This window comes from Halichoerus grypus, chromosome 13, assembly GCF_964656455.1.
Source record: "Halichoerus grypus chromosome 13, mHalGry1.hap1.1, whole genome shotgun sequence".
Lineage (NCBI taxonomy): Eukaryota > Metazoa > Chordata > Mammalia > Carnivora > Phocidae > Halichoerus > Halichoerus grypus.
Window position 1 is genome coordinate 78,148,973 of NC_135724.1, and position 13,164 is coordinate 78,162,136.

Consider the following 13,164-nt stretch of genomic DNA (forward strand, 5'->3'; position numbering starts at 1 on the left):
TATTTCTCCAAGATTCTCAGAGTAAATTTGATGTCCCTTAAAAATTCCCATCCTCTAGCTTTGTATTCCTGATGTTCTCAAGGATAGCCTTCGACAGAGTCTCACTCTAGGTAGCTGTTACAAAATCCTTTCATTCAGGAGAAGGCAAGAGGTTTCAGCCCTCTCATTCACACACTTCATAAACAACAAGACTTTGCCTAAGCCTCCCCTCTAGGAAGGTATTCCGGCTTTTTAGAAACCACTTTGCAACAGCAGTACCATTCCCTTCCAAAAGACCTTGCAGAAAAATTAGGAATTTCACAGCATAGGAGAAAAGGCTGGGAAAAACCAATGTCATTGCATGGACTCATCAATTCAGTCCACATTTTCAAAACAGCAGCTAATGCTTTCTTAAAACACAGACCTCAAATCCCTTTAGGATTGCGAGCAATTAAAAGGGAAAACATAACACCCCTAGCTCCCCATAAGATTCTGACGGATCTGAAAAATAGAACTGAGTCAGAGATATAGAGGCTGGACTATGGAATAGGAAAATGGCTTGTCTCCTTGGGGCCTAATTCTTTCCTCTCCAACAGTTCCTTTTACATTCAAGAAGCCATGCAGAGATGCCCCCCTGCCGGTTTTCATTTTTTAAAGGAAAGCCTGTCTGCCTCTCCCTCGCCCCCATGATACTCACGGCAGCTGCCTTAGCTGGAACAAGTCCTCCTCCATGTCCGCGCTGCGCCAGGACGAGCCCTTTTCATGGCCCTTACATGGTGTTGGTGGATGACGAGCGGTCGGGGTTTCAGCACCAGGGTGCTGGACAGCTCCCGCGCCGCTTCCTCCCTTGGCGGCAGCTGTTCAGGGGAGGGAGCCGCCGGGGACCAGCCCACGAGACAAAGCCGCGGCCGCCAGGAGAGTGGGCGGAGAGGAGGAGGCGGAGGGCAGAGCGAGCTGCGCGGGGAGAGGGGGCGGGGAGAGCCCTTCTGGTTAGAGGAATTTACAGGCTCTCTGTGGTTGGCGATGTTTTACTGGGTGCCTATAGGGCACAACAGCCTGTGAAATGGCTGTCGAGGTACCAATGAGCACTCTTTGGTTGACAACCCCTCTCTAAATGTTTATTTGTAGGGATTCATTAGTGTTGTTATCGGTGTAATATTCTTGAAACCCAGGCTGGTATAGCAAATGAAGGGAATGAAAAATTCAAAGAAGCATGCATGAAAATACTGTTTATTGAGCACCTACTGTATGCCAGGCACTGTAATAGGCGCCAGGTATATGCGAGACAAGTTAGACGTGTCATTGTCATCATGGAGCTGTCTAGTGAAATGGATCAAGAAAAAAAAATGTGAAGTATGAGAAGCTCAAAGATCACTCATTCATTCATTTATTCATTCATTCAGGAAACAAGCATTTTTGAGTGATTTCTACAGCCCTGACACTGGGGAATCAAAGATTAATAAAACCAAATCCCTGCCTTCAAAATCCTCCCAATCTATGGTTTCCTCATCCTCCTCCAGCTACATTGTCTGCCCTCTTTAGAACTTAAGCTCCATAAAGGTTTGCTGATGTACCCCAAGGGCCTAGAACAATAAAACTTTATTTATGGACACTGAAATTGGAATTTAATATCCCTCACTAAACTTAACCCCAGGGCTTTGCATTGTGTACACTCAATACATGCTTGTTAAACTGAAAACAAACTGAACTTTCATTCCAGGTCAGTAGGGATTTGGTATCTATTGTAAGCCATGGAGAGCAAGGGTAATGATTTCTATTAGAGCTGGCAAGTTGGAGGTCCATTGGTAGTGTGTCCAACTTGTCCTGGTTTGCCCAGGACCTCGACTTTTAGCACTGGAAGTTCCAAGTCCTGGGAAGACCTGAGTCCCAGGCAAGCCTTGACAGTTGGTTACTCGACAACCACAAGCCAGATCCACAGAGAGATGTGTTTTGAGTAGCCTGAAGGGTTAACAAGAATACTTTTAAGTGTAAAGATTCAAAATCATGACACTCTTAGAAGAAAGCATAGGAGTAGATCCTCATGACCTTGAGTTAGGCAGCGGTTTCTTAGACACGACATCAAAAGCACAAGCGACAAAAGAAAAAAATTAAATACATTGGACTGGACCAAAGTGAAAAGCTTTTCTGCCTCAAAGGACGCCATCAAGAAAGTGAAAAGACAACCCAAGGCATGGGAGAAAATACTTGCAAATTATATACCTGATAAGAGACTTACTTCAAACAATATAAAGCACTCTTACAACTCAATAATAAAAAGGCAATGTAATTTAAAAACAGACAAATAGTATGAATAGATATTTCTGCAAAGAAGATGTGTGACTAGCTGGGGCGCCTGGGTGGCTCAGTCAGTTTAGTGTCCGACTCTTGATTTCGGCTCAGGTCCTGATCTCAAGGTAGTGAGATCCAGCCCCACATAGGGCTTTGCACTCAGCAGGGAGTGAGATTCTCTCCCTTTCTCTCTGCCCCTCCCCTCACTCTCACACAAGCTCTCTCTCTCTTTCTCTCAAGTAAATCAATAAATCTTTTTTTAAAAATGTGTGACTAGCCAATAAGCACTTGAAAAAAATGCTTAACATCATTAGTTATTAGGGAAACGCAAATCAAAACAATGAGATATCACTTCATACCCACTGGAATGGCTAGAATTAAAAAGACAGACCATAACTAGTGTTGGTGAAGATGTGGACTGGACATTCCCCTCATACACAGTTGCTGGGAATGTAAAATGGTGCAGCTGCTATAGAAAACATTGAGTAGTTTCTCAAAAGTTTAAACAGAGTTACCTCAGGACCCAGCAATAAAACTTGTAGGTATATACCCAAAAGAAATGAAAACACAGTGTGCACAAAACTTGTACACAATGTTCATAGCATTGTTATTTATAATATCAAAAAGTGGAATCACCCAAAAGTTCATCAAGTGATCATCAAATTATACACTTAAAAAGAGTGAATTAGGGACGCCTGGGTGGCTCAGTCAGTTGAACGTCCGACTCTTGATTTTGGCTCAGGTCATGATCTCATAGTTGTGAGATGGAGCCCTGTGTGAGGCTCCGGGCTCAGCACTGAGTCTGCTTGAGATTCTCTCCCTCCCTTTCCCTCTGCTCCTCCCCCTGCTCATGATCTCTTTCTCTCCATCCCCCGCCTCAAATAAATAAATAAATAAAATCTTTAAAAAAAACCCAAAACAAACAAGCAAAAAGAGTGGATTGTGTGTTATGTAATTATACTTCAATAGAGCTGTTCTTTTTTTTTAAATAATGACTTTTAATAATTTTTAATAATAAGTAATAAAATTTGACTTCCAATTTTTTCAACATTTAAATAGAGAGATTTCACATAACAGGGTTATCAGCTTCTTGGGGAAGAGGGAAGCAGTGTTCCTCCACTGGGTCTGCCTTTCTGTCTGGCCACTAGGAAGTGGTGTCTGCAAGCAGCGTGCCCGGCATTATCAAAGCTACAGCAAGCTTCACACATTAAGCTTCCCTCACTGCCCTCTGGAGACTTTTGAGGTACCCCTGAAAACTGGGAGAACAGTACTCAGTACATAATAGGTATTTGAAAAATCCTAAAGAATTAATGTTTTCTCTTCTTTCTTAGAAACATGGTTACATTTTTCTAAAGCAGTGGTTTCCGCTTTGAGTGTGAGTGAGCATCCCCCAGAGGGCTTGTTAGCATGCAGATGGTCGTGCACCACCCCCAGAGTTTCTAATTCAGCAGGTCTGGGGTGAGGTTTGAGAGTTTCCATTTCTAACAAGTTCCCAAATGATACTGATTCTGTTGGTCTGGGGACCCTACTGAGAACGCCTGTTCTAAAGTTATGTCTGGATGAGATTATCAGCCAAGAAAAATACGACCCATGTTTGTTTATACCTCTGATCTTTGAGACATCCTTGAGCAGATATGAATATCATAAAGGCAGTAACTTCCAGCTAACCACATTATCCATCTGTCCGGGAAATGGGGGCATGCCAAAAGCCAGATGGGTTTTATTTCACATCAGAGTAATGCATCATGATCTCTCCTCTCAGATTCTTAAAACAAAATCTATAGGGGCTGGAATAAAGACTGAAAAACCACCCCGTGGCCTGAAATACTGAATATACAATTATGTGCTATGAACAAGTAATTCTCCTATCAACTGTGATCTGAATCCTATTATTATTAAGACAATAGTCCACTAGTTATAAAAATGGCACTTAATTTTTTTAAAAGGAAGCCTGTGGATTTAAATTCATAAAGAGATTTGTCTTTTTTTTTTCCCCCCTTTGGAACTGAAATAGGATAAAAAACCAAAAGGGACAAATAAGGCTTTGGTGGTAGATCCCTGTTCTGCTAGCCATGCTGGTAGGATGGCATTTCCACCTGGAGTCATTCCCAGGTCCCTGGCATTATGCTGGGAGCTGTTAATTACCTACTGACTTTACCCAGGAGCCAGTAGAAAGGGGAGGCTTGGCTACATTAAAAAATATAGAGGTGTATAACTTCAAAGACTCCCTTGGCCATATGTCTCATTCGTCTATGAAACACAAGGTCTCTAATCTACAATGAGAGAGGCCTGAAGGGGGCAAAGAGAACCTATTTTCCCCTTCAATTCTGCCCTCTTTTTCTTCCTGTATTTTGGGGCAGCTGGCTCAAAAGACAAACTCTAAAGCTCTCCTAATAAAACCATGATCTCTCAGACATTGTATTTCCAGAGGAACATAAAATAAGCAAGAGGTAAATGTGAATCAGAGGCCAGAACACCTATCCAGACCTAGGGAAGAGATTATCAAGCAGAAGCAGTTCAAGATATCTGAGTCAACACTGAAGAAGAGATAGGTCTTTTCTTTGCAGTCTTGTGACTTGTATTTTCAATTTCTTTCATTCAAAGTGTTTCCTAATTTCCCTTGTCAATTCTTTGTTTACCTATTTATTATTTAGAAATGTGTTGTCTAATTTCCATGTATTTATTGGTTTCCCAAATTTCCTTCCATTACTGATTTCTAATTTCATTGCATTGTGGTTGAAGAGCATACTTTGTATGGTTGCAGTCTTTTTAAATTCACTGAGACTTGTTTTATGGCCTACTGTATGGTCTATCTTGGAGAATGCTCCATGTGCACTTGAGAAGAAAGTGTATTCTGCTACTGTTGTGGGAAATGTTCTGTAGATGTCTATTGGATCTAGTTGGTTTATTGTGTTGATCAAAGTTCTCTTTCTTTGCTGATCTTCTGTCTGGTTGTTCTATCCATTATTGAAAGTGGGGTATTGAAATCTCCAACTGTTATTCTTGAATTGTCTATTTTCCCCTTAAATTCTGTATTCTTTTACTTCATGTATTTTGGGGTTGTGTTGTTAAGTGCATGCATGCTCACAGTTGTTATATCTTCTTGATGAATTGATGTTTTTATCATCATAAAATGTCTTTCTTTGTCTCTAGTAACATTTTTTTTGGTCTTAAAACCTATTTTGTCTCCTATTTGCATAGTCACCTCATTCTCTTTTGGTTACTGTTTGTATGGTAAGACTTTTTCCATCCTTTCACTTTCAACCTATTTGTGTCTTTGAATCTAAAATGAAAAATCTCTTGTAGACAGCATGTAGTTGGATCATGTTGTCTTATCCTTTCTGCCAATCTCTGGATTTTAGAGAATTTAATCCATTTAAATTTAATGTAATCATGGATCATGTAGAAAACAAATTATGTTTTATGTCTGTTTTGTTCCTCAGTTCCTCCATCACTGTCTTGTTTTGTGATAAACATATTTTTTAGTGTACCATTTTAATTCCCTTGTCATTTCTTTTAATATATATATTTTTAGTTATTTTCTTAGTGGTTGCTCTGAGGATTACCACTAACATCTCAATTTATAACAATCTAGTTTGGATTAATACCAACTTAATCTCATTATTCTACAAAAACTTTGTTCCTGTGTATCTTCATTTCTCCCACCTTTTAAGTTGTTTTGGTTATAAATTGTATCTTTATGCATTGTAAATAAAGACAAAATTAGTTACAAACAAAAACCACATTTTCCATGTTTTATATATATTTTTAAAGATTTTATTTATTTATTTATTTGACAGAGAGAGACACAGTGAGAGAGGGAACACAAGCAGGGGGAGTGGGAGAGGGAGAAGCAGGCTTCCCTCTGAGCAGGGAGCCCAATGCGGGGCTCGATCCCAGGACCCTGGGATCATGACCCGAGCTGAAGGCAGACACTTAATGACTGAGCCACCCAGGTTCTAAAGTTATGTTAGTCTGAAAAATTCCCTTTAGTATTTCTTGCAGGGCAAGACTGCTAGAAACAAATCTCGGTGTTTGTTTATCTGGGAAGTCTCAATTTCTCCTTCATTTTTGAAGAGTTGTTTTGCCAGATATAGGATTCTTGATTGACAGTTCTTTTTTCTTTTAGAACACTGAATATATATCATCCTACTGCCTTCTGTACCCTATCGTTTCTGATGAGAAATCAGTTGTTAATCGTATTGAGATCCCTTTTGCGTGAGAATCACCTCTCTGCTTTCAAAATTCTCTTTGTCTTTTGACTGCTTATTTATGAGTCTAGGTGTGAATCTCTTTGAATTTATCCTGGAGTTCACTGAGCTTCTTGGATGTGTAGCTTATTGTTTCCTATCAAATTTTGGAAGTTTTTAGCCACTATTTTTTCAAATATTCTTTCTGTCCCTTTCTTTCTCCTCTTTTCTGGGATTCCCATTGTGCATGTGTTATATGCTTGATGGTGTTCCACAGGTCTCTAAACCTCTGATCAGTGTTCTTTATTTATTTTTCTTTCTGCTCCTAAAATGGATAATCTCAATTGATCTATTTTTGTGTTCATTGATTCTTTCTTCTGCCTGCTCAAATCTGTTGTGGAGTCCCTCTAGTGAGTTTTTCATTTCAGTTATTCAAGTCCAGAATTTCTACTTGATTTCTTTTTATAGTTTCTATCTCTTTATTAACATCCTCTATTTGGTGAGACATTGTTCTCACTCTTTCCTTTAGCTCTTCATACCTGTGTATAGGAAAAACCTGCCCAGTTTTCCTGAGTAGGGAAAAACCCAGCTCTCCTTCCTGTGTTTCTCTTTTACTTTTCAAACTACTACCACATTCACTACACTTCTGCCAACAGATTTCTCATACCATGATTTCCCACACCAAGCAATTGTCTGTAACACCAGCTGGATGTCTTATAATTTAACTCAACCCTGACACAATTTACCTGGAGATACTGTCAGATCCTACAGGTTAAGGGCTCAATCCCATAAGAGTGCTTCTACCTCACTACAGATAACAATTGCAATTAGGTTACCCACAACTTCTGTCCAATTTGGCTACAGATTGGAGGTTCCCATGACCCCCACCTCAGGTTCAATTAATTTGCTAGAGTGGCTCACAGAGCTTGGGGAAACAATTCCTTACATTCATCAGTTTATTAAAGGATATGATAAAGGATATAGATGAACAGCCAGATGAATAAATACATAGGGTTGAGGACTGGGAGGGTCTCAAAATGCTGGAGCTTCTGTCCCCATGGAGTTGGGGTGCATTTGCCAACCTGGAAGTTCTCCAAACCCGTACTATTGGGATTTTATGGAGGCCTCCTCATATAGGCATGATCAATTATTAACCCGTTTCTAATCCCTCTCCCCTTTCTGGAGGATGGAAGGTAGAGCTGAAAATTCTCACCTTCTAATCATGGCTTGCTCTTTCTGGTGACCAGCTCCCATTCAGAGCCATCCAGAGCCCACTCAGAGTCACCTCAATAGAATGAAAGATGCTCCTAGTGCTCTTAACACTTAGGAAATCACAAAGGTTTCAGGAGCCTTGTGCCAGAAACTGGGGGGCGGGGGGGCAGATACAAACACTTTGGAAAACTATTTGGCAGTTTCTTAAAGCAATGTGCTAAGATCTTATAGGACTACTGTTTGAATAGGAGTGGGTGACTTTGAATGCAATTCTTACTGGGGAAAAACAAAGAAAGAAATCCAGTCACTGTTTGACAAGACATAAATTAACATCAAATAGGAGGAAGTATACACAATTAACCATATCCAAGTTCTAAAAAGCCTATAGGGGCTTGCTAGTTTAAGAAAGTGAATATACACAATGTATGAACTGATCAGTCATATAAATTAGGTAATGATTACTGTAATTGCTTATTGCAAATTATTTTTATAAAGGACTTACATTAAAGAGCTACCTAGAAAGGGTTAAATGTGGGCTCAATATTGTCAGGATCTGAGGTAAGAGGAGCTTAAAAGCTGACTTTTAGGATTCCTCTGGAGACTGGACATCAACCAGGATATGAGTTACAAAGGTTGCAATAATCCAGAACTATTGCTTACAGAAAGAAAAAAATCATACATATAATCTTCTCTTAAAAATTGGTTTTCTAGGGGTGCCTGGGTGTCTCAGTCGGTTAAACATCTGTCTTCAGCTCAGGTCATGACCCACGGTCCTGGGATCGAGCCCTGTATCAGGCTCCATGCTCAGCAGGGGTCTGCTTCTCCCTCCCCCTCTGCTCTCTCTCTCAAGCAAATAAATAAAATATTTTTTAAAAATTATTTTTCTAATTGTAAAAGAAATAAATGATCATTTAGAAATTCAGATAACATGCAAAAGCATTCAGAAGAAGATAAAAATTATTACTATATACAACAAAGAGATAACCAGAGTTACCACTTTGGGAATATATCCTTCTAGTCGATGCTAGGACACCTATACATAAATATCTTTTTATAAATTTGAAATCATATTTATCCTATGGAGGCTTGCTTTTTTCACTTTTCACAAGCTTCTAATGAACATTCCTGACCAAAAGGGATGTCAGTTTTGATACTGCCTCCCCTATGTTTTTCAAGTTTTAAATTTTTAATTATTTTTTTAATAAATAATGCATGCACATGGTACAAAATTCACAAAGGACAAAAGGATGTCTTTCCCTGTTCTCAGTAACATAGTTTCCTTACAAGAGGCAAACAGTGCTCCTGGTTTCTTGATTCTCTCTATATTTATAAACTCTTAATTTTTATTCTCTCCCACAAATAACAGCATTCCATTTCATTGTCCTACAACTTACTGTTTTCTCTCAATGTCTTAGACTCTTAGAATCTTAGAATCTTCCTTGTCAGTCCACAAAGAGCTGGTTCATTATTTTCACACTACACAGTACTCTGCTGCATGGGTTACCATAATTTTGCTGGGTATCTTCCAATCTTTTAATATTAGCAACAAGACTGCAATAAATATCTTTATTCTTACCTCTGTATGATAAATACTTAGGTCACAGAATATACAGATTTTTAATTTTTCTAAGTAGTTCAAATTGCCTTGGATGGAGATACTCATCTATGCTCCCACAGGGATCCCCAAGAGTGCCTGTTTCCTCATATAATTGCCATCACTCTGTGTTACTGTGTTTTTCATGCTTTCAATCTGATATATATTAAATCAGAGAAAGAGAGACAGAGACTGAGAGATCATTTTTAAGGTATTGGCTCACATGATTGTGGAAGTTAGCAAGTCCAAAATATTCAGGGTGGGCCAGCAAGGTAGAGACCCAGAGAAGAGTGAATATTGAAGTTCAAGTCTAAAGGCCATCTGCTAGCAGAATTCCTGCTTGTTTGGGGGAGGTCCATCTCTTTGTTCTATTCAGACCTTCAACTGATTGGATGAGACCCACCTACGTTAGGGAGGGCAATCTATATTACTCAAAGTCTACAGATTTAAATATTAATCTCACCCAAACATCCAGAATAATGTTTGACCAAATTTCTGGGCACCATGACCCAGCCAAGTTAACATATAAAATAAACCATTACATCCAGGGGAAAAGATCAATTGCTTAAGTTCACACAGTCAGCCAGATGGAAGTTTTGGTCTATATCTAGAACCAAGGATCTCTTTATTTAAGCCCAGTTCAGACCTGTAGTTTTAATACTAGTAACACTTACATTTGACTCCCCAGAGGGTTCAGTTTAAGCAGAGAAACCCTTTTCACCTCTGCTAAACATTTAGAAATCTGAGATAGTGCTTATCCTTCACCCCATCCCCTTCTGGCCCTTGGGTCAACTCATAAATTCATCCAGGGAGGAGGGAGAACTAGCTTCAAGAACGTGTTGCTGACATGATGAGGGCCAACTGTGTGGTCAGAGGACTTCTGGGAAAAAACATAACAACAGAAGAATGCAGGAGGGTCCTGGAGTGTTGTTTGAGGCAGAATTTACCCATTTTTGAGCCATTTTGTTGTTATGTTTTTTGGTTTTTGGTTTTTTGGGGGGCAGGATGTCTACGAAACAACCACGTTAAGAAAAAAAACAATAACAACATTCTGCTAATGCTTGTATCTTTCTGTTTTTATTTTCTCTGTCTGGAAATAAAAGCAAGTGTTCCATTCATGTGGAAAGGGTCTTATCTTCTTGTCTTTCCAGAACAGACACGTAGGCCCAAGGCTGAGGATAAAAGATACCAAGTGCTACATAATCTAAGTTGAGAGAGTTGCCAGCCAGAGCCAGGCTTTGGGGCCAGTCCTGCCCTCAGGGTTTACTAAGAGGGGTTGGGTCGATGAGGCTTTTGAGGAGAGGGGCACCCAGGTCTCTACTAATGAGAATGCCCCAAGGAAAAGTCTGTGTTTAGCCCTGCATCAAGTTCTAAAAACTGGAAAGGAATTCGATGCTCTTTTTCATAGTTTACCTATCTGGTAGGAAAATAGAGCACAATGATAACTTTTAAAAATATTAAAAAGACGCCCGATTGGATTCTAGATCTTTCTTGTGGCTTTGTGTGACAATATGATTACAGTTTCTGACATCTGTCTTCTGAGACACAGGGGAGCTAGCAGAGGGGGTGGAAAAGGTATTCACAGCTGGACTTCTATCTCTCCAGGTCACTCTCTCCTCTGGAGTCTGGGAGAAGACTTTTGAATCACATTTGAGTTTTAAATTCAAAAATAAATGGGACAGTGACTTAAATATTGAAATGAGATATATCTCTGAAAGTAGCTACATAGTTGCATTATTTAGGGACCTACTCCGTGGTGTGAAAGGAGGAGGTCCGACTTAGTATAAGTGGGGGCAGTTGGAAAAATATCTTTTCAGGTCTTTATCCCATGGGGTTTAGGATCTCAAATAAACCATTTACCTGCAAAATAATCCCAGCAGCTGAGAGATGCCAAAGGCTCTGACAGATGACCTTGTGATCTCCCAGGATGCTGCAAATCCTTGATCCATCTGATGGATGTTAGAGCAGACACTGCCTTGTTCCCGGCAGCAGCTATCATCATAAATTAGTAATATATCCTTATTTTTAAGAACTTCTATTAGTCAATGACAGCCACACCCCTACTGGTTAGAGGAGCAGCAAGGACCAGGCTGCAGGCATTTTTAACTTCATGGAATGTGGAGTACAGATCTTCCTTGACTTGTACAGGGCTACATTCCCATAAACCCACCATAGATTGAACATATCCTAAGTCGAAAATGCATTTAATACACCTACCCTATTGAACATTACAGCTTAGCCTAGTCTATCTTAAATGGACTCAGAACACTTACGTTAGCCAATAGCTGGGCAAAATTATCTAACTCAAGGCCTATTTTATAATAAAGTGTTGACTATCTCTTGTAATTTATTAAATACTTTACTGAAAGTGAGAAACGGGATGGTTGTACGGGTGCAGAATGGCTGTAAGTGTATTGGTTGTTTACCCTTCTGGTCACCAGGGTGACTGGGAGCTGTGGCTGGCTGCCATTGCCCACCATCATGAGAGAGCATCGAACTGCATATTGCCAGCCCAGGAAAAAATCAAAATTCAAAATTCGAAGTAAGGTTTCAACTGAACGCATGTAGTTTTCACACCATGGTAACGTCAAAATATCGTAAGTCAGATCATCATAATTTGGGGGACTGTTTGCACTGTTATTACTCATGGGGTCATTGCAAGAATTAAATTGAAATAAGGCATATAAAATGGTCAAAATTTTGTGAATTGACTATACTCTGTAAATGCCAATTATTTAAAATAGTCTGGTATGTAGACTTCTTAGCATACTTGTCGGTCGGGATGGCAGAATATTCACTAGGCAGGTTACTGTAGCAGTTCTCAAAATATAGTTGCAGGACCCCATTTTGAGGACCTTTTCAGGGGGTTATTGAGGTCAAAACTATTTTCATAATAACACTAAAACGTTTTTTTATTTGCCTTTTCCACTGTCACTCACTCATGAGTGCACCCTGGAGTTTTCCAGAGGTTCACAGCAGGTGATGAAATCACAGCTTCAACGTCTAATGGAATGTATGCTTTGGTAGTCTTGGATTTTAAAACTTTTCTCAGCCTTAATCAGTGGCTGCCAAGGACTGGAGGTGGGTGGAGGAGTGGACTACAAAGGGACAGGCGGTAATTTTATTTGGGGTGGGGGGTGAAGGTGCTATACCTTGTTTGTGGTAGTGGTTACACCACTATGCATTTGCCAAAATTCACAGAACCAAATATAGGTGAATCTTATTGTATAAATGATACTTCGGTTAAAAAAAAAAACAACAAAATTTTTTTCTCGATTTTAATTTCTAATAGTCTACATATACTTAGATATAACCCACATACACAAAAGATCTCAGAAATTTTTAAGCATACCAAAGGGTCCTGAGACCAAAAACTTTGAGAGCCACTGAATTAAAGCATTGATTTCTTTACTAAAGCAGGTGCAATCACTTGCTCTGGAGTTGGGGAGAGTGATTAAAAGGGAGCGCAAATTCTCTCTGGCTCTAGAAGCTGTGTTGTCCAACGTGGTAGCCACTGGCCACATGCGGCTATTGAGCGCATGAAAAGCGCCCGGTTCAAATCGAGATGTACTTAGTACAAAAAAAGAACGTAAAGGATCTTGTTAAAAACTATTATAAAGAAATGACAATGTTTTGGACATAGCGGGTCAAGTAAAAGCTATTGTTAATATTAATTTCATCTTTTTTTTATTTTTTATTATTTTTTTATTTTTTATTTTTTAAAGATTTTTATTTATTCATTTGCGAGAGAGACGGAGAGAGAACAAGCAGAGGGAGAGGCAGAGGGAGAGGGAGAAGCAGGCTCCCTGCTGAGCAAGGAGCCCGATGCAGGACTCGATCCCAGGACCCTGGGACCATGACCTGAGCCGAAGGCAGACGCTTAACCATCTGAGCCACCCA

The 13,164-nt window shown here is 39.7% G+C and overlaps 1 protein-coding gene across 1 annotated transcript in view; it reads right to left on the minus strand.

Moving 5' to 3' along the window:
• The window catches only part of SVOP (SV2 related protein), a 67,961-nt gene extending 67,042 nt beyond the window's left edge, over positions 1-919 (minus strand). The window contains exon 1 of the mRNA XM_036085927.2: positions 677-919. Coding sequence (XP_035941820.1) covers positions 677-711 — 35 coding nt within the window. The 5' untranslated portion in view covers positions 712-919. The remainder of the gene's footprint in view (positions 1-676) is intronic.
• Positions 920-13,164: the final 12,245 nt, after the last annotated feature.